We start from the raw sequence: 20,296 nt of genomic DNA, 5'->3' as shown, positions 1-20,296 counted from the left end.
CTTAAAGCTTTGCTTTCCCAAAGGTGCTCCAGGATAACCACTCCCTGCTCCTGGGATTTAACTGGCATTCCTCTGGTTTATTTCTCTCTGCCGCCTTCAGTCAGCTTATTTCAAAGCTCCAGCTCCAACACCTGCCTCTACACATCCTCCCACTGTAAGCACAGACTCATTTATGTCTCACACTACAGTCTTTTGATTTCCAGATGCTCCTCTTATGCCTTGATCCTCTACTGGCTCTTCTCCCTCACAATCCATTTGTGAAACAGAATATTTTTCATCTTGATTGCTACCTTGTGAGACCATGTTTTCTGCCATGTTTTATCCTGCTCCTTTTCTTGATTCTGAATTTCTCTCCCTCCAGCTGTGCTATAAAACTATTGTAGATACAAAGCCAAGGCACACAGTTTGAAAACCAGCCAGGTGTCTTGGATCCTTGTAACAGTGTACCCAAACACCCCTGGGTAAAGATATGGATGTAAAAAATCCCATCTGCAGCACTAAAGTCTCTGGGTCCTTCACACCTCAGGTTCCCCTCCACAGTGATTTTGTAGCTTGCTGTACTCTAATTCCTCCCAGAGGAAGGAAATCAGGAGGCAGTTTCCCAAAAATGAATATTGTCCAGGGCATAGCACATCCCAATTGTGTGCCTGGACTCTCTATCCTCTGGTGGGATTCCTGGTCCTGCTGTTTGCAAAAATACTTAGTTTCTTAACTGATGCCCTTTCTAGGTTAGTACGTGGATTTCTTTTTTTTTGGGTTTATATTGTCACATCCCAACGTTTAACCAGAGAGAGCAGATTTGTTCCTGTTTTCTTCATTGCTTCTGCTTTTCCTTGAGGAATAAATACCTCCCTGCTTGTAAAGAACCTCCTTTACCCTGATTCTCTAGGAATGACAGAGTCAGATTTTGCTTGCTGGAGACTCTTGAACTATGGCAAACATTTGCTCTGAGCCCCTTTCTTGGGTGTCATTAGCCAATTTGTGTATAATTTGCAAGGAGTTAACTCTTTCAGGCTTTTTGTTCAGCTTTGTTCTGATCAGCTTTCTCCTTTTTTAGACAGTCTTTTTTCCTGAAACTGGTCTTTCAGGCTGGATTCTTTTGTTTTTCATTGCTCCTGCAGCAATTCTGACCACAGTCAGCAGTGCATCTGACTCCTAATCAAGGCCAGAGCTGCTTCTCTGATGCAGGAAGCATTTACTCCCTGCATTGCTTCCCAGTATGACTTGAATCCAATTTTCAATTGAGCGGCTGGATTCTCCCTTTACCATTGCCTTTTCTCCTTCCCCCACCTCTCTGATTGCCTACTGAAGGCCACATATTTGTGGAATTCTTTTTGTGAAACTGAGGCCCCAGAGGAGCAGCCTGGGAGGGGTCAAACCTGTCGGAAAGGTACCCAAACACCATGGCCCCCATCGTGACGCCGATGAAGAAGAAGGTTGCTGTTGCCTGGTTCAGCCCACGCTGCTCGCACACGAGGTCCCACTGAAACACAAGGTCAGAAGGACACTTAATGCCCTGCCCAGTCTCTGCTGCCTTCTCACACTCCTTCACTCCAGTGGTCAGACATTGTGTCTTGCAGTTTGTATCTGCCAAGACTAATGGAGGGGTGAAATCCTGCACTAAACTGCACATCCGACAGTGCCGGAGTCCTGGAAAATGGAAAGCTGCATCTTACAAAAGTCCCAGTTATCCCTCCCCACTGTGACAGCCTCTCTGTGAACACTTCATAGAATCACAGAGCTGTAGAATATGCTGAGTTGGAAGGGGCCCATCAGGATCATTGAGTCCAGCTCCTGGCCTTGCACAGAACAAACATGCCAAGGGTCACACCATGTGCCTGAGAGCGTTGTCCAAAGGCTTCCTGAACTCTCTCAGGCTTGGTGCTGTGACCACTGCCCTGGGGAGCCTGTTCCAGTGCCCAAGCACCCTCTGGGTGAAGAACCTTTTCCTGATATCCAACCTCAGCCTCCCCTGACACAACTCCAGGCCATTCCCTCGGGTCCTGTCACTGGTCACCAGAGAGAAGAGATCAGTGCCTGCCCCTCTGCTTTTACCTCGTGAGGAAGCTGCAGACTGCGATGGGGTCTCCCCTCAGTCTCCTCCAGGCTGAACAGACCAAGTGACCTCAGCTGCTCCTCATACAGCTTCCTCTCCAGACCCTTCACCATCCTCATGGCCCTCCTTTGAATGCTATCCAACAGCTCAATGTCTTTTTCATATTGTGGTGCCCAAAAATGCCCCCAGGACTCGAGCTGAGGCCACCCCAGTGCAGAGCAGTGTGGGATAATCCCCTCCTTTGACTGGTTGGTGATGCTGTGCCTGATGTCTCCCGGGACACAGCTGGGCATCAGAAAACTTTCCTGGGTACCGCCCATGGAGAGCTCCCCTTTTTCTTCTCCTGACCTCTGCAAGATGTGCCCATCTGCAAATCTCCCCCAGCTCCCTCTGTTGTGCCCCTGAGACTGCCCTGGTAAGCTGGGCATTTGCAGGGTGTCCCACTGCAGTGAGCTGTCACACCCCTCGGTGTGCACTAGGGAATGTTGTGTTGATAACCACTTTCTGTTGCCCTGACCAGTTTCCTTGGAAGTTGTCTGTGCAGGGAAGAAGCAGGGCAGAGGGGAAGTGAGGTCAAATACTTACTCTTAATGCTAACCTATTGATTTCTTACTGAGAAGTTGGTTTGGACATTCATCCTAGTTAAGTAAAATGAACATAATTTTACTTTCTTGGGAGCGCAAATATCACCAATCACTCCAGGATTAACAGAGTTATTTTTCTCTGTGTGCAAATGTGTCAAAATTTAATTTAATCATCAACCTGGACTAGCAGCCTCTCTGATGAGGCCAGACAGACCTTGAGCAACCTTTTGTGCTACAAAAGCAGGATTCCAGAGAAAGCCCTGGTCCCTTGAACAGGTCACAAGGCCACTGGCCCATGGGAGCAGCGCCATGGGGCTCCATGCTGCAGAGTACCTCCTCCTGGCCTTTCTCTTAGGACTGCTTCACATCTTTCTCCCTGAACCAGTGCAGAAATGAGGTACAGATGCAGTGCACACACAACCCTCACCTCTGTGCCTGATGAAAGCAGGAGTGGTTGGGAGGTGGGGAGGAAGCACTAAGACTTGTCCCTGCTCTCACTGAGACAGTCGGCTCTATCCAACCCAACTGTGCCCCTTTTGCCTGACCAAATTTTCCCTTCCCTGAGACCTTGTGTGATTTGGACTGTTTTCCAAGGAAAGTAAAGCATTAACACCCAGAGGTATCACTGCTAGCCCTGGAAAAGTGTTTCAGAAGGCGGGTGGTTAATATTTGATGGGCAGGGACTTTTTGCAGGTGCAAGGTTATGGCTGATTACGATCTCCATCTCAGTGGAAGACCCTCGGAGAGAATATTTGATTAGGCAGAGAGATATTGGTGGTAAGAGAAGAGCGGCAGCACAACCCTGGGGAGAAGAGGAGGAAGGTGAAGATCAGTGAGGAGGGGTGGCCAAGGGAACAGAAGTTATAAAGTGTTTGGAAAACCAAGAAAGGAAGTCAAGAGCTCATATGAAACCCTGACAGGATGCAATCCTGTTCAAATGCCATGTGGCCCACACAGAGAAAATCTTATATCTGTGTCTTTCCCCTGTCACCTGACCCCCTCCTGAATCTCTCAATCATCTGGAGAAATTAAGATGATTACAATGAGAAATGTTAGCATCAATCTCAGCAAGATGAGATGCTCACAAAAATAATATTAATAAATGTTAGCTCCTAACAATGAGCTTCAGAGAGCTTCCCCCTCCCAGGACATCTTCTCTAAACAGGTCACGGCCACTGGTTTCAATGCACAGAGTCCTCTTTCATTCTGTGCACTCAGCAAACACCTCTCCATCTGCTCCTCAAAGCACAGAGCTAATTTCATTTTTGTCTGGATGACAGGCCAGGAATTACCTGGGTGGAGATGGTGGAGGTGAATTGTGAGTGGTCATAGACCCATCCGTGCTGGCAGTGCTGGATGATGGATTTGTTTTCTGGTTGCAGAGAGGAGTTGAGCAGCAGGTGAAACTGAGGCTGTGAGAACATCTCACAGGAGCTGAAAGTGCCATCAGGCTTCCGAGGGATGCTGATGAGCAGAACTTCCTCCATGGTGAGATTAACAAATGCCTCTTGGTGTGGAATTGCGCAGTGATGAGAGGGGGTAGCAGCAAGAAAATTGTGCAGCAGGAAATGCATGGGAAGGTTGATTCTTAGGAGGCAGAGGACAGCCAAAATCAAAATCTGGAACCTGCCAAAGCCCCCAATTTCCAGCAAGAGATCCTCAAATCTCATCTTTCCTGTGGAGTTTGCTCATTCAGAGCAGCTGTGTACCAAGGAGCAGCAACATGAGCTTGAAGAGCAGCCTCTGTTCTTGGAGCTCAACTTCCCATGGCTTTTCATACAGCCACCTCTTTGGACTTTGAGACCTTGCTGAAAGGTGTCAAAAGTCACAGTGAAATTCTCCACTTGGGGTATAGCCAAAGAAATTATCCTGTGTGCCTACAACACATCTCTTTCAAATGGATCCAGCACAAGGCACCTGCTCTTTTTGGAGTCCTTTCTTCCTGTTGTGGTTTTGGAGAGGGATATTAGGAAGGGAGGCTGTGTGGAGAGTACTGTGAGAGCACTCTCATTTCTCATGTGAAGGTCCCAGGTGCTGCACCAAACTCTGCCTGGTGTGAGCTGGTCACCAGCCAGACCTGCCAGACCATGACAGAGGCCTCCAGAAGAGCGAGGGTTTCCCACTGTGTCAGGACATCCAAGGACACCAAGCCTGGCTGCTGAGCACCAGCTAAGTGTGTTTTGGTGTGGTTTGTGTCAAGACACGCCCTTGGAGCAGGGAGTGTAGAGAGGCTGAGAGGGTGCCTGGAAGGGAGATGTGTCTCAGGATGGATGCAAACAGGGAGGTGCCCTTTGGAGTGAAAAGGTGGGTGAAGGCCATCTGCTCACCCGTGCCCTGCAAAGAATGGAAAAAGTGAAAATGTTTCCCCACAAAGTCCCTTTCTCCATCTGGAAAGGTGTTTTCCCAGGACACAGGCAAGGAGTTGACGAGAGCTGCAGTGGTGGCACGCAGAGAGGCTGCACCTGTCACACTGGGGGCCATGACATACTCTGCAGGGTCCAGCCCTGTGCTGGGGTGCTCTGGGCACCGATGTGACAGCCAAAGGAGTGAATGTGCAGCCCCTGACAGGGCCACAGGTGCTGCTGGCACTGCTGCACAGGCTGGGGATGAGATTGGGGCAGTTAAATACAAAGCAGTGGGAGAAGGGGCTGAGTCCCTTCACACCCTCCTCGCACTTGGGGACAAGATATGAGCCTGCTTCCCTTGCAGCGAGTGCTCTGGACAAACCAGGCCCATGAGGATAACACATCCCAGAAGGTTCTGTCCTAAGCTCAGGGGGCAGAGCATCACCCAGCAAGCAGGGGCAGCACCCTCCAAAGGCTGCAGCTGAAGAAGTAGAGTAGTAGAGCTTCTGAGAGCTTGCTCTAAGTTGCCTCCCACTGCATTTTCGCACTCTGTACCTCTCTCCTCGCCATATGTGCCCTCCCTCCTCCACCAGCCCTGCAAGCCTTGAGTGTTGGAAGGTGCTGATGCATCACCTCCAACCTTTCTCCAGGCTGTTGCCCCGGGACATGCTCTGCATTCAAGCAGCTCCAGTTTGGCCATTCACCATGAAAGCAGGGCAGTTTGGCATTGGGATGCAGGCACAGCAAGAGTCTGGGCACAGGGAAAGTTGGAAGTGGTGCTGGCTGCTGGGAGCTGCCTGTCTGCACTGCCTTGCCCTGCAGCCAAGGCCTGGGGAGAAGGGGTTGTAGAGCAGCAGGTAGGATGAGGAGATCCAAAAAAAGCTTTTCACAGGGCTCCTGCTGTGGCTGATGGCCCAGACCGGACATTGCTGAGATGTTAAGTGCTGTGAGGGCACTGAGCAGAAGAACACCACGACCTGTGACCTTAATAGACCTTTCCCCTTTTCAGCAGCATACCTGGCCACCCATGTTTCACTAATGTGCTGCCCCAGTGCTTGGTATGAGCCATTTCAGTGCTCATCCCGGGACAGGCATGAAGGAAGCACACAGGAGTGAAGTAGGGACACCTGACAATGCTGTGCCTCCAGGGTTACAGTTTAAGCTGAAGTTGAACTAAAGGACAAATTATTTTTCTTCACCGCCAGTCTTGTAAGAGCAAGGAGGAGAAACTCTAACTGATGTGCTGCTGCATATTTAAACTGTAAACAGATCCAGCCTCCCCATCAGAAATGAGATTACAGATCATTGTTCTGCAACTCCTGGGGCTCTGCTGCTCATACTGCAGTGCTTAAAATGTACTTTGCTGTATTTCTTTTACCCAAATGTGCTCCTTTAACCAGTCACCAGCTGTAGTTAATGACCAACACATGTGCAAAGGCTGTGACTGACTTGACTGAATTAACAACTTGGTTAATTAGACCTGACTCAAACAGCTCGAGCATGCCTGGTGAGAGAAGTCAGACTCCTCTGCTGCTGCTGTCACACATAATGCTGGAAATAAGAGTCTATTTTTTACTTCACACGTGTACCCCTTTCTTTTGCAATCTTTCCTTCTCCTCCTTTTCAGGATGCCACCTACTTGTTGAGAGGGTTGGATTATTAAATTACTTGGTCACTAATGTGTTAGATTTTCTGTTTCCAGCAGTAATTTCCTAACACCTTCTATGGAGCTGTAACAGCCTGGATAGTGGAAGGACCAAAGGAACTGATTTGCTCCTTTAGCAACTGGAGCCACCCCACAGGTGTCTCAACTGCTGCAGAGTAGCTGGAGATCCAATCAGTTCTTGCAGGCTGGTGTTTAAATGATAATTTTCTCCTATGGGAAAGCTGCAGATCCTGAGATCCTGCCTTCTCTCCAAGTTACGCCTAAGTGCCATGAAAATCCATGTCCATCAGAGCCACTGAGATGGACTTGCTCCCAGAGAGCAGACGTGTCCCCTTCTCACTGCAGCTCAGTGCAGGCTCTGATGCCTGCAGGAGGGAGATGTGGCACACACAGGGAGGCTCCATTTTTTCTGTGATTTGTAAAGGCAGTTTAGACAGGGAGATCCTACAGAGCTGGTAGTGTCAGCTCAGGATTCCTGCAGTGTCAGTCTAAGGTGCACTGTGCTGCAGCAGTGCGTCCAAATGCTCTTGGCAGGATGTGTGTGCTCCAGATTTTGTAGCTCAGTTGAAGAAAGAGAGGGTGCAGCCAACAAAGAGGTCCTGGGGCTCCTGAAGGTCTTTGTTTAGTTACAGAAGAAAGTGAGTTTATGCCATTCTGACTTGGTGCCACATTAACAAGACTCTGCCTTCCATTGCTTGCAGTTTGCTTGTGTGCAGCTGTTTCACTTGACTGCACAAATGACAACTGTTTTGTAAGTAAACTGGTTCTGGCCAAAGCTTCTTTTCTTGCCTGTCATAAATACAAACACTGATTCTACCTTAGTGTGAAAGGACACAAGCCACTTCCATGTCTTTTGCTGTGTGTGATCATGGATCCACAGCCAGCACTTGCATGCTCCCTGCTTCCCAGACAGATCCCTCAGACCTGTCTCATGCCCCTTCTTACCCCTTCCACTATCTCATGGATCTATTTTCACCTCATTTTCCTCTAACCAGTGCTGTTGGGAAACTGTAGCAGGGCAGAGATTCAGCCCAAATTATTTGGCTGCATTTTACTGAGGAAAGGCAAATCCAAACTCCTCCTTCAGTCAGGGAAAGAAAGACACAGTGGGAATAGGAAGTCCAGGATCAAATGTTTTCAGGGGTGAGATTCCATTTGATTAAATCAACTCTCACTTAGATGGGATAATCCTGTGTGAAGTAAAACATTGCCAGGGAACTCAAAACAAACCCACTGGTTCAGGGAGCAGCATGAGCAGGGAAGGATGACCCAGGAGCTGGGAAGACTCCAGCATTGGCCACGCCCTCCTCGACTGGGCACAGACCCAGAGTCTCAGCATGGCTGGCAGAGCCAGGGGTGGGACAGAGCTGATCAACAGCCCCAGACACAGCAAGAGGATGAACCAAGACCAGAGCCCCTCTAGAGAACCTGGTCTGGAGCAGGAGAAGGGCTGGAGAGAAAGCTACAAGGCAGGTGTAAGATCCATGCAGCACCCAGGGCAGGAGGCAGGAACACGTCTAACACAGCTCAGATGGATGAGAGACACAGGCCTGAGCAGAAATGAGGTCCTGGGCCACAAGCAGAAGGTGCTTGGTGGCAGGTGCAGGGCAGCAACAGCCATTAGTGCCCTTGGGGCCCTGATGCCCTGAAGGGCCAGGGCTTTACATCAAAAACTCATGGAATGCTGCATGGCAAGCTCGGAGCAGGCTTTAGCACTGGCTGGAAGAGTGTTTTTGGAAAGCCTGTGCAGACAGTAAAGGTGTGGGAGTGAAAATACACACAGTCACACGCACTGAAAGTACAGACGGGGAGACGGTGAGAGTGGTTTGTAGGGAATTATTGAGTGGGTAAAGCGAGGTCCAATGCTCACCCTGACAGTGTTTCTCTGCCAATGTGCTTGTTAGGTCCCAACAGCTCCACAGCTCTATCCTGCATTTCCTCCCCTTCCCAATGAATTCCTCCCCAGAAGGAGTAAAGAAAAGCTGTGGAGTGTCCAGGGAAGTTGCTTTCACCATACAGCACCACACCTTCAGTGTTTGAACTTCTCTGCCTGCCTTCACTGATCACCTTCCTCCACTAATTACCTTGTTCCACCATTTTTCTCATTTAATCTAAGCATCTCCTATCTTCTATCTTGGGTGACCAAGACTACAGCTTTGATTTTTCTGCCCTGGGTTTGAATGGGGATCCTTTGCATTTTGCAGTTTCACCAATAACTGCAACTGACTCAGGTTTCCCTTGAATCAATAAGGAACTCACCCAATACTGCATCTCCAGTGTTAGCAAGAAACATGGGAAAGAGAGTAGGGCAGCTGGTGTTACTTTCCAGATGGTCTTGACTCCAACCTATTCCTTGTTTGAGGATGCAGTTTTTGTGATTACTCCTATGAGATGCACTGTCCCAAACTGGTTGCTTACTGACAGCTTTCAAACTACATTTATGCTTTGGGTTAAAATGCCAGTGTAGTATTAGAGGTCTCTTCCAGCCTGAATTATCCTATAAGCCTATGGACACTACGCCACAAGGTTTTGGGCTCCTTTAGCCTATTATCTTAAATCTGAGGCTTTACCTCACTGTTTCAAACATGAATTAGTGAATTTGAACAGCTGGACTCAATTGCATTATTTTCTTTCGACATTTTTTGTACATGATGAAACCTGTGTGGATGCTGTAAGTGTCTCGTGGTCTGCAGGTGCTCTCTGCAACCTGACACATTTTGGCAGATTCCTTGAAGTTACAGGCTTGAAGGACTTCTCACTGGCATGAGAAAGCATCCTTGGGTCCAGCTGACTCCAGAGCCCCACGGTGAGAGTCCATGGCAGCCTCCCTCTAACATTAGAAGGGTAGATGAATGTAACGTTGGGAATAATAAGCATTTCCTTGCAGTGCAGGCTTCCACTGCAGTGCTAAGGCACTCTTGTGGCTTGCCTTGTCTGCACTGGGGCTTTTCTTGTCTTGAAATACCTCAAGATGACTGCAGAAGAAACACCTCTGAGCCTAACAGTCTCTTTGGCTTTTCCAGATATAACAAAAGCTGCTCCGAGTAAAGATTCCACCTCCTCCTGCAAACCTGTCTTTTCCTATTTTGTGAGGCTCTTCCAACATGAGCTATCTGTTTTAGTTTCTTCCTCCACTTGCCTTCTTACTTGACAAAGGCAGAGGCTGCACCCAGCACATTGTTCCTGACAAACCTGCCTTCCAGAGAACCTCTCATTTCACCATCCAGAAGTGGTGATGAAGCCCCTCTGGCAACCCCTCCTGCTGGCAGCTGATCCATGCAGCTCTGAAATACTTCTCAACTGCCCAGTTTATGCTGCTCAGTTTTAATTTTCATCTGCCTCTTCCTGACATAGGCTTTTAGGAGCTTTTACGTCCCAGTGTTTACTTTTATGATTTTGGATTCTATACTGGAGTCAAATGTGTTTTCTTTTGGCTATAGGAGAAAGAATAAAATCTGTCATCACAAGAACATCTTTCCAAGGGAGCAGTTATCTTTTATTCTTATCTGTTCCCTCTTCCACCACCCCATCCCAAAGCTGGATAATAAACTCTTATTACACACCCCTAGATGTGGTCAGCACACCATAGGCATGAGGTAACTTGAGCGTGGTAAAAGGAATGTTGTAAAAACTGTCCTCAGCTTAAACGTCACATGGTCGAAGAGTATTAAAAGTCAAACTATGCCAAGTTACTGGTTTGCTTTTGCTCCACTTCCCACATATTCATGTGCAGGTCCAGCATCTCTACAAATGTTACCTAAGTGTGGCATCTAGACTTTGCAATGCATATTTTTAAATTTTGTTGTTGTTGTTAGAAAAGCAGGCTTTTCTCTCTGAGAAATGCTGTTTTGGGAATGGATGGCTGAGCCTGCTGCCTGCAGTGAGGTTGTAAACAAGGTTCATGGTGAAGGAATATGTCTTGCAACACCAATAAACGGGAGAAGACACCAATAAAAAGGTAGACAGGCTTTTAATGGCATGATCCAGAATCCCCTTTTAATAACAAATCTAATGACAACTGTGTCTGATATGAACAAGAAATGGCATAATAGTTTATTTTTTTTTGAGATGTGATCTGAAATTAAGACAAATGCCAGGTGGGTCTGTACACAGACAGGGCTTCTGTGATGCATGCCAGATTTTATGGCCAAGAAATTTGCCATGCAGTTGAACCAGACTGTGGTTCCTCAGTCGGAGTCCTACATTCTGTTTGCAGTGTGTAAACATTCTCCAGCTGCTTTCCTAAAGAATGCAAAGAAGATATGTAGAGAGATTTAGCCTTGGGATTCAGTCACATTTCCAGGCAGGCAGTACCACGGAGCGGAAGTCCTGTCTCCAGAGTGCGCCAGAGGCGAAGGAAAACATCGGTGCGCCAGGTACAACGTCTGAGTGTAGAGTCACATGCTATCTTGTTAAAAGGAGATATATAAAATTATCTGTGTTTCCAGCTCCGATTCCTGTCTGGAGAAGACGCAGCAGGTCCCATAGCACAGCAGTCCTGCTGACACTGGTTTCACACAGGGGTACCCCCACATCCTGCAGAGCTCATCCCACCCTTTGCAGGGATGGTCCCAAGTCTGTGCCATGCATTCCCAAGGAAACATCACCTCCAGCCTCCTCCAGGGAACCTGTGCCAGAGCTCCCTGCGCTCCAGGCAGGGCAGGATGGGCCAAGCCAGAGGCAGAGTAGCCACTGAGGAGCACTGTGCTAACACCAGTCCCGCAGTATCCTCGTCAAAGCAGAGCTCTCGCCCCTGAGGCCCCTCTGGTTCAGGAGCTAAGAGCAGGAGGAGTTATTTTTTTGGTCCCTACCGGGAACCCAGCTCTGCTTTGGTAGCTCCCATCCACCTTCAGAAGCACAGAGGGCATAGTGTTTACTTAAAATCTGCTCTCCAGCCATTTGCAGCTCCAGAAATAAAAGGGAAAATGTTCCTCCTTATGACCCAGAGCACTGGCCTGCATGGGGCATGGCCTGCTGCACAGGTTGGTGGCCAAGTCTGCCCCAGGCTCTGCAGAATCCAGGAGGGCTTCAACCCCCCAAGCAGAGAGGGACTGACCTGGAGGGAACAGACAGTGATTCTGAAGACAAGATTTACTAGAGGAGCTACATTAGGAATGAAGTGACAGGAGAGTGATGGTGTATAAATCACTGTCATTTCATGGGATTCTGGCAGTACTCGGGATCACAGCTCATCTCAGCCTGGAGGCAGAGCTAGTCCCTGACCTCACAAAGCTACCAACTCCAATGCTCATGGAGGTCTTAATGTCAGCTGGCTCTGCTGCCACTGCCAGCAGTGTCCCAGCCCCTTGGAATGCAGCACCTGCTGCTGCTGCTGAAGAGCACAAGCACTGGAAGCTCTGCAGAGGACATCAGGAGCCAGCACAGTGAGCCACGGGCTCGCACCCAGCAGCCCAGTTACAGGCACACACCGCATGAGGAAAGGGACTGAACAGCAGCCCAAGCTCTCTTCCTCATGTGGAGGTACAGGAGTAGCTGGCAAACAGGTGGAACCAAAGGTGCTTGCAAACTCTCAGGTGGTCCCCGTGGGCTTTGGCAAACCAGCCTAACACTGCTGGAGCATGGGCATGTTTCAGTTCAGCCAGAAGAAACTCATTTGATATTGAACTCATTATGTCCACAATGGGACTTTTACTGTGTTCACAGGATTAATTTAACTGCAGGTGACCGATGTGTGGGGCAAGGCCTTGTGTGGGCATTGGTGTCTGTGCACGTGGAATAGTGGTGGGATCATGCCACGGGTCGATAAACTATACAGAGAAGAAAGAAGTGTGCTGAGGGACCACTGAGCTGCTGCTGGAGCTACCCAGGCTATCAGTGATCATCTTCTTACATAGGATCTACAGTGAGAAAACACCTCTGTGTTGGAAAGGAGAAATGTGAAAGATTTTCTTGCCCCAACACAACCTGCTTTGGATCAAAACATTTCACTGCCAAACTCTCAATGCTCGTGTTAGCCGGGCAGCCACGCGAACAGCGATGCTCCAGATCCTGATCCGTGCCCCACAGAGCTGTGTGTCAGTCTGGCAGGTGTTGCAGGTCTGGTGGCAAGCAGGACAGCTGTCAGCCACCCAGGCTGGTATCTTTTTGGCCCTGGCTCGTGCTCAGGCAGGTGGAGCTTCACAGCTGACATGCACTTTGGTAGAGTGGTACCCTGTTCCCCCATCCACATTCACTGCACACAGCAGTTAGCCCTGCACACATCAGAAGTCACAGATGAGACTTCTCTGAAGGTAGCAGGATCCTTTTAAACCTTTAGTCACTATATATAATGGTCACTACTTATATTGTTATAATAATATATATATATTACAATATTCTTTACTTAGAAAGGGCAAGCAAAGTCTCCTGCCTCTCACTGATTCCAAGCACAACTGACCCAGAGATATTTGCCACCAAAACACCTTCTGCACCAAGGCAAGCAGAAGTGCCTGTGCTGCCAACCAGACAAATCAGTTAAGCAGCTCCATCCATCCGTGTGTTTGAGCCTCTCCCCAGTATCAGTCTGACTGGTGCCATCTGTCCTTTTTCTCCCTCTGCTCATATAATCCATTGCCACACTGGCTTAGTGCTGAGACCTGCCTTTCAGATTCCCCACTTGGCACATCCCTCCTGTATCCACATTTCTTTGCAGGCAGCTCCTGGCCAGACAGCAACCATTGGCTCCTTTTCACCAGCCAGGGTGACATCTTCTTGGCTGGTGGGCAAGGCCCCTGCAGAGTGAGGACTCAGCACTACACCAGGCAGTCCCAAAGACTCTTATAGTCCCAACACAGGTGAACAAGACCTGTCTGTCCCTACCTGTGCAGATGAATGCACAGATGAAGGAACAGTGGCGGCCTGTCCCAGGAGTTCCCTCAAAATACACATGGGCACAACCCCCTACAGCTGGCCTGGACAGACCCTGCAGCAGACACTGATGGGGAAACACATAGTATCAGGCTGTTCGTAGAAACGCCCACAAACCCAAGAAAGTGCTGGGAAACCTGCTTCTCTTCCCCTGACCCCACACAGTTTTTTCATTCTTCCTAGGCATTTCATCTGCTCTGGTCAGCTCCCTCTTCTTCTCGATCTTCTCTTTGCAGTGAAGCAAGGACACAGCCACACACCCCCAGCAGTGTTCGAGCAGTCCTGTGTGTCCTCAAGGCTTGACAGAGCTTGCACATGACTCATAGCAGGCAACAGCAGGGTCTTGCCTCTCCCACTTTTCTGGGATGTGACAGCCCACCATGTCCTGTGATGCCAGACTAGATCCTCTGGCGTTCCTCAACCACCTAACTTCTCCCTAACATCACAGGCCTCATTCCCTCTTGTCCTCAGACATGACCTCCCCTGTTTGCTCCAACTATGGCAGGTGCCTTTCCAACCTTCCTACAGGGCAGCAGAAGAAGAGAGGACCCAGAGGGGCTGTTGACCCTTCTGAGGGATTGTTTTCTCAGTAACACTAGCAGAGAGCACCCCTGCTGCCAGAAAATGCATCAAGAGACACACACGAGGAATGTGAAATTCTGTGTGTGCTGCTCCCCAGGATGGGAGCACCTCCATCCCAGAGGACATGACCCGGGAGCACCATGCTGTTGACACACTCTCCTGCTGCTCTCCATGCCAGGGACAGCCGGGAAGCAGGGCTGTGCAGGGGCAGGGAGTCTGGTAGCACAACCACGAGGAGAGATGACTCATGCTGGTCTCCCTCCGATCTCTGTGGACCCAGCTGCACCCTCAGTCCAGCCCTGTCAAACAACACTGTGAACAGAACAGCTGTATTTTCCACACTGGCCATCTTTCCCCGGCTTTCTGGAACCTGTGGGACCTGTCAGGTGGCTCTCCAGTATCTACCAGCTTTGGCATGTGGGTGGTACCAGGAACCTACTGCACCACAGAGATGATACCTTGGTGTCACCAGCATCCTGCCTGCTTCTTGTGGTTGGGTCATGGCAGAAAGACCTCTTAGAAGACAGCTTGGTTTCACAGAAACCTTTTAATAAGAAAAAGTCCCCACAGTCCCATGAAAGATTTCACTGGATGGTTGCTTCACAATTAAAAGCCTGCCCAATTTCTTCATCTGCTGTTCTCAGCTGCTCTGTCTTCCCAGCTTTCATGTGCCAGATGAAGACCACAGAACCACAGAATGGCTTGGGGTGGGAGGGGCGTTAAAGATCATCCAGTTTTAGCCCCCCTGCCATGGGCAGGGACACCTTCCACTAGACCAGGAAGCTCAGGGCCCTGTCCAACCCGGCCTTGTCTCTGCCCTGGAGCTTCCTTCCTGACACAGGGCCACACAAAACTGTCCTTTAAACTTTTTCCTGAATAAGTACACTGATTGTGCTTTATTGGCTTCCCATGATGAGGCAGGTTTGCTAACCCTGTTAATAGTCCTGTAGTCCTTTTTCCAAGCTCTTTCAATGTAATTTTTGGCATGTGCATCTAAGACCTGGATAGAGCAGCTGGTAAAGGCTTCACAACCAAGTCTTATCATCTGAGCACTCTAAAATTAGTAGCCCTCCAATAAACTAAGAGGAGTCCCATTATGATTTATATTTCTGGAAAGAATCTGTCTTTGGGTTTAATCTGTTTTCTAGTTTCTAAACCTGCAGCACATACTTAGGTTCTAGTCTGACCCACACTTCAAACTCACAGAAAGTTATATTGCCACCAGAAGAAGTCATCACACTCTCTATCCTCTCCTTTTCCTGCAAATGGTGAACCAGAGTGATGAAATGAACCAGATGAAAACCAAAGTGGCGAATCAGAGTGGTTTGTGTTGTGCTGGATCAGCATTTCCAGCCACTTTCTCCAACAGCTGCTGCAGTGTGAATGTGGTGGAACTGTGCAATGAAGCAGGTGGAACTTGGAGGGATGTTGCTTTTGATGGCAACACTAGCTCAGTCCATCAGACCACAGCTGAGCTCCCTCTGAGTTCCCAGTGCTGCTCTGCAAAGATGAGGGCATGTTTTCAGGCTAGGCTGTGCTGCTTACTCGACCAGGGTGAACCACATCAATGGAAAACACTTTAAGCTAGGTGAAATAAATTCTTAGTGCTGGCAACACTGAGACTGTCATATAAAGAGGTAATTCCTTCCTCCTGTTTCTACACACTTCCCTGTTCAGGTGTGCAAGGAGTACCCTCTTCTCCCAGCCACCCCATCACAGCTCTCATACTCCTTTCCAGGACTCCTGTAGATACGAACAACTTCAGGATTCCTTGAACTCGATGGCCATCAGTGTGACTGTTTGCATTCATATTCAAACAAATCAAGGTTATTACTGTTCAGATTCTGCTGTCAAGCTTTGTTGCCTGCAAACAGTAAATATTTGCAGGTAGTTGCAACTGCAGGAATGGGTGTACAGAGCAGCTGAGCTTTTGTTCTGCCTCATGCAAAGCCTCTTTTAGGCATGACAGTGGTTTGAAGCGCAAAGTATTTGGGTCTGGAGTGTATTCTCCTGTGAGGTGTGGGGAAAATTTTGCCTACTTCAAGATCTCATCAAGATCAGACAGGTATCAGTCCTTGCTCTCACTTTTAAGCCTTCCTAATTAGTCTGGGGGCTAAACAGCTGGTTGATTTAGCTCTAGCTGAGTGCTAAGCTTCTGCTCAGATAATATTACTTGAAGAGCACAGCCCTTGCTTTTATGTTCACATTGTCTGTCCTCAACGTGTGGCAGAGGTGAGCACCAAGGAAAAGACATAAACCCCACCTCTGCCACTCAGCCCACTGTCCCCTCAGAGAGAAATGCACAAGGTACCCATGGCATGGCAGCAAACCTCTCACTGCAAAGCAGCAGGTTTTGGGTATACTACAGGATAATAATTTCCCACCCTGCCATGTAGGGGAACATTAAACCACAGTGTCAAAATTCACAAACACCAAGAGCGTGACAATAAAACACAAGGAATACAGGTGCAAGGGGCACCCAGGCTAAAGGCATCCAGTGACTATTCACATCTTCACAATGGAGCTGTGTTTGGTGGACTGTAGGTCTGTGGCACCAATCACACTCAGGCTGAGAGGACCCACCCTTGCTGGGAGATGTGGTGTCCACAGATCAGTTTGGTATTTGTGACAGAAGTGGCTGTACTGTGCTCCCTTCTACATTAAGTAGCAAGAGCTCTTGATTTCCCAGCAAGCTGCCAACACATCCCTACTTCCATGTAAGTACCCACCACGCAGGCACCTGCTGAAACAGCAGCAGTGTCTGAACAGCAATGCTAGACAGCCCCCTCTGTGGGACATACCAGAGCAGGTAGGAGCATCCAGCAAGACCTGCCTGACTCCTAATTCCCACCCGTAGAGACATCTCTGGAAAGAAGAGCCCTTGTCTTAGGTTAGCAAGAATAGTCCCGGAAGGGACGTCCTTGCTAAGGGGTGCTTACAGTTTCCTCTGGGAACTGATAGAACCTATCAGCTGGCCAGTTTGGATACGGACAATTCTCTAAGCCACTTAAAGTTGTGATCACCTCTGTGATCCACATTTAAGAATAGGCAAACTCCCCCTCCAAGCTCTCTCTCGTTTCCGGCGCTGGGACAGGTGGCTGCAGGGTCCGAGCAGGGCCCAGTGGGCCCAGCCCAGGCCCTGCTTGGGGCTGCAAAAATGTATTTTACACTACTGAGAAGCAGTAAGTTTTCAAAGTTGTAAATCTGCTCTCCAGACTGTATGTTAAACTAAATAAAATCAGTTTTTAATTTTTTTTTATACTTTAGCTTTATGTTTTGTCTATCATCCAGCAAGTAATGAGTCCTTATGAAATTAGAAAAGCAATCCTCCTCTGGCTTGGGTAAATAGAAAGATTGGCTTGTCCTTAAATGATTGATTACTTCTAAATTACTGTGAAAGCTCTTTTTAAATAGGTCAATGTAAGTGACAAAGTAAGCAAAGCTACTCCTTTTCCCCTCTCTGTTGGAGGTATCTTTAACATTTTCAGCATACACTCATGGTGTGGAACTTAGGATAACACACCTCTAACACACTGCCTAAATGATACGCTGTTGTTGTGAATGCAATAGAAATAATACATGTAGTGAAATTTGATGAGTTTCCCAGTTTTTCATTTAGATACAGTATCTGAGGGGTTGTACCTTCTGTGAAGCTCAGAAGCTGAAGTGTTTCCTGCTTTAAAAAGTGAGGTTTTGTTGCTGTTGGGTTATTTGATTCAGATTTTTTGTTTGTTTTGGTTTGGCTTTAAAGAAGAAATTGGATGACAATTATAGCATCTCTGATTCAGAGACAAGGGAGAAAAATACAATATTTTAACAGTTACTTTGTGGTTTTTTGGGTTTTTTTTACCTGCTTTTTGAAAATTTCTGCAGCTAAAATGGGAGAGATGAACCAATTTTGACAGGGAATTCTGTAAATGTTCATGATGAGACTGAGTTTTGTTTTAGTGCATTGTGAACTACTAAACTTGGACAGTACAGTTTAGGAGGAGGAGAGTTCTGAAGGTGGTATAATTTTTTTTTCTTCTTTTAGGTCTGTTAATAAACTTCTTTATATTCTTTCAAGTTTGGTGCCTGTTTTGCATTTCTCCTAATTCTTATCTCACAGCAGATAAACAGTAATGAGTATTTTGGACCAAACCACTACACTAAATTGGTGTTTCTGCCTGGTTACAAACCCAACCCGCGACAGCCCTCTTCTCCTTGTCCCTTCTCTTAGCACACAAGGATGCATCCATCCTTCTTGAACAAGCTAGTGGCAATCCCTTGCTCACACAGGTGGTGGGAGGTGAGCCAACACTCGGTGATGGTGGTGACCAAGGCTGGTGTTTTCCCAGCAAGGAGAACGGAGGCAGCTGCCTGAAGGACAGGAGCCTCCCTCTTTAGCAAGCCTTGCTCTCATCACCTCTGCTCCTCTTTCCACAGCTGGAGTCGGTGTTGAGGACTGGTATTGCTAACAGAGAGGGGAATCCCTGGGGAGGGAGGCAGGTCAGGCACTGGGCAGGCTGCCTGGGTCACGGTTTGGTGCTGTGCGTTAGCAAGCGTGAGCTGCGGGCTGGGTGTCTCCCTTGAAAAGGCTCCGTGGCTCAGAGGCTGCCAGGCCCGTGGGAGCTGATTGCGGTGTGGGGTGAGAGTGAGTGAAGCATTCAAGTACAGCTACTGCTATACACTCGTGGGTCCAGCATGGAAGGCTGTGCTGCAGCATCTCAAGTGTATACTATATGCAGAAGTTACCCAGTCTGTTGGGCTCGCAGAAGAAGGTCATTATCTGGCAGCTGCCTTACTTTCCAGGGACACCTGCTTTCCTTTGGTTGCTGGACTTTGAGTCTGGGTTTTTCCTCTTTGTCGTTTTTTGGCCACGCCAGGAGATGGCAGGGAATCTCCTGTAGGCCCCGGGGCCTGAGCTGAGGGCTGAGGTCGGGGGGAAAGAGGAACTCTCTGAGGAGCAGTCCCTGGTTTATGCTGTCGGCAGGGAGAAGGACTTTCCCTCCGAGGCAGCAGCTGGCTTCTGGGGGAAGTACTGGGGTTCCTGGAAGGAAGGACAGGGCTCCGAGGGGATGCACCGCTGGACCTCTGCGAGCTGCTCCGCGGAGGAAGAGAAGTGGAACTTGGTGATGAAGGAAGCCGACTTTGTACCTGTGTTGTTCGGCCCTCGTATGGGACACTTCCAGCTGGTCTCTGTGTCTGAAGCCTGTAGGGGAAGAAAAGAGGGAGGATGAAGGGGAGTTTTGCAAGGGGCTTTTGGACTCCTGGCAGGATTGGCGTGAGTGCTGCCAGGCAGTTACAAGGAGTCTCCAGCACCAGGATAGCAGAACCTATGCTGTGAACCAGATGGGGCACTGGTTTGAACACCATCCTGTAATTCAATGCAGTTAACTGGTAAGTGTTTGCCCTGGTTCTCCAACACCCTCTGAGTCAATATGCAGGCAGGTATCTGGGACTCTTCTTAACATGCAGAATGGATGCAGCAACCTCTTCCAAGGCAGGAGATACAATTTGGGAATGTGGGCATGAGTTGGATTGCACCAGTTGGCCTCTGATGGTAACTGTGATGGGAGATAAACCAACTGAGGCAATCCCAGCTGGCAGTCATGCTGCCCTTGCAGCTCTAATTGCAATAGTCAGGCCAGGTCCCCCTGCCGAGTCCTGGTTGTGCTGCAAAACTGGGAGCTCAACACTGGGGGCATCTGCTACTATCAGACCAAGTGAAAGGGCCTGTAAAAGGAAAGGTCTCAAAGCCAGGGCAAGCGAAGAGAGGCTTCAAAAAAAGAAGACAGAGAGGTGAGTATTTCACACACCTGCGAGCTGAAATGACTGTAGGAAACAAGGATGGACTATGCATTCAAGCTGAGTACAGGATGAAGTCATGGGAGGTGAGCAAAGGCCTGGCTGTGTCTCCTCAATAAACCCAGCTCTTTGCATTTCTCATCATTTTGGTCTTACCTGCAGGCAGCAGCTGCATCCTGTGGGGAGCCACACAGCCCTGCCATTGCAGCGGCCACGGAGCTCTCTGACCTCGCCACCTCCAGTGGCGTTTTCACCGGCACGATGGGACGAGGGATTCTGCTCCTTGTGCTTATGGCTCTCTCTTCTCTCCCCAGCAGTGCAACCTTTTTCTCTCCCTTCCGTGGGATGGAGTCGTCAGAGTCGTGGGTGTCCTCCTCAGAACCGGTGGCTGATAGGGTTTCGGAGGCTC

At 48.8% G+C, this 20,296-nt stretch overlaps 2 protein-coding genes across 2 annotated transcripts in view; both read right to left on the bottom strand.

Annotated features, from left to right (window-relative positions):
• The window catches only part of SLC22A7 (solute carrier family 22 member 7), a 13,529-nt gene extending 9,178 nt beyond the window's left edge, over positions 1–4,351 (bottom strand). The window contains exons 1-2 of the mRNA XM_008635764.2: positions 3,933–4,351; positions 1,380–1,483 (exon numbers count right to left, since the gene is read on the bottom strand). Coding sequence (XP_008633986.1) covers positions 1,380–1,483; positions 3,933–4,310 — 482 coding nt within the window. The 5' untranslated portion in view covers positions 4,311–4,351. The remainder of the gene's footprint in view (positions 1–1,379; positions 1,484–3,932) is intronic.
• Positions 4,352–18,296: 13,945 nt separating this feature from the next.
• TTBK1 (tau tubulin kinase 1) overlaps positions 18,297–20,296 on the bottom strand; it is a 101,857-nt gene continuing 99,857 nt past the window's right edge. Inside the window, exons 16-17 of the mRNA XM_017736942.1 lie at positions 20,044–20,296; positions 18,297–19,291 (exon numbers count right to left, since the gene is read on the bottom strand). The exon at positions 20,044–20,296 is cut by the window's right edge and continues 1 nt beyond it. Of these exons, the coding sequence (XP_017592431.1) occupies positions 18,865–19,291; positions 20,044–20,296 (680 nt within the window). The 3' untranslated portion in view covers positions 18,297–18,864. The remainder of the gene's footprint in view (positions 19,292–20,043) is intronic.

Source organism: Corvus brachyrhynchos, unplaced genomic scaffold (genome assembly GCF_000691975.1).
Source record: "Corvus brachyrhynchos isolate BGI_N302 unplaced genomic scaffold, ASM69197v1 scaffold806, whole genome shotgun sequence".
Taxonomy (NCBI): Eukaryota; Metazoa; Chordata; class Aves; order Passeriformes; family Corvidae; genus Corvus; species Corvus brachyrhynchos.
Note: the sequence above shows the minus strand (reverse complement) of the source record. Positions and strands in the feature narration are given on the sequence as shown.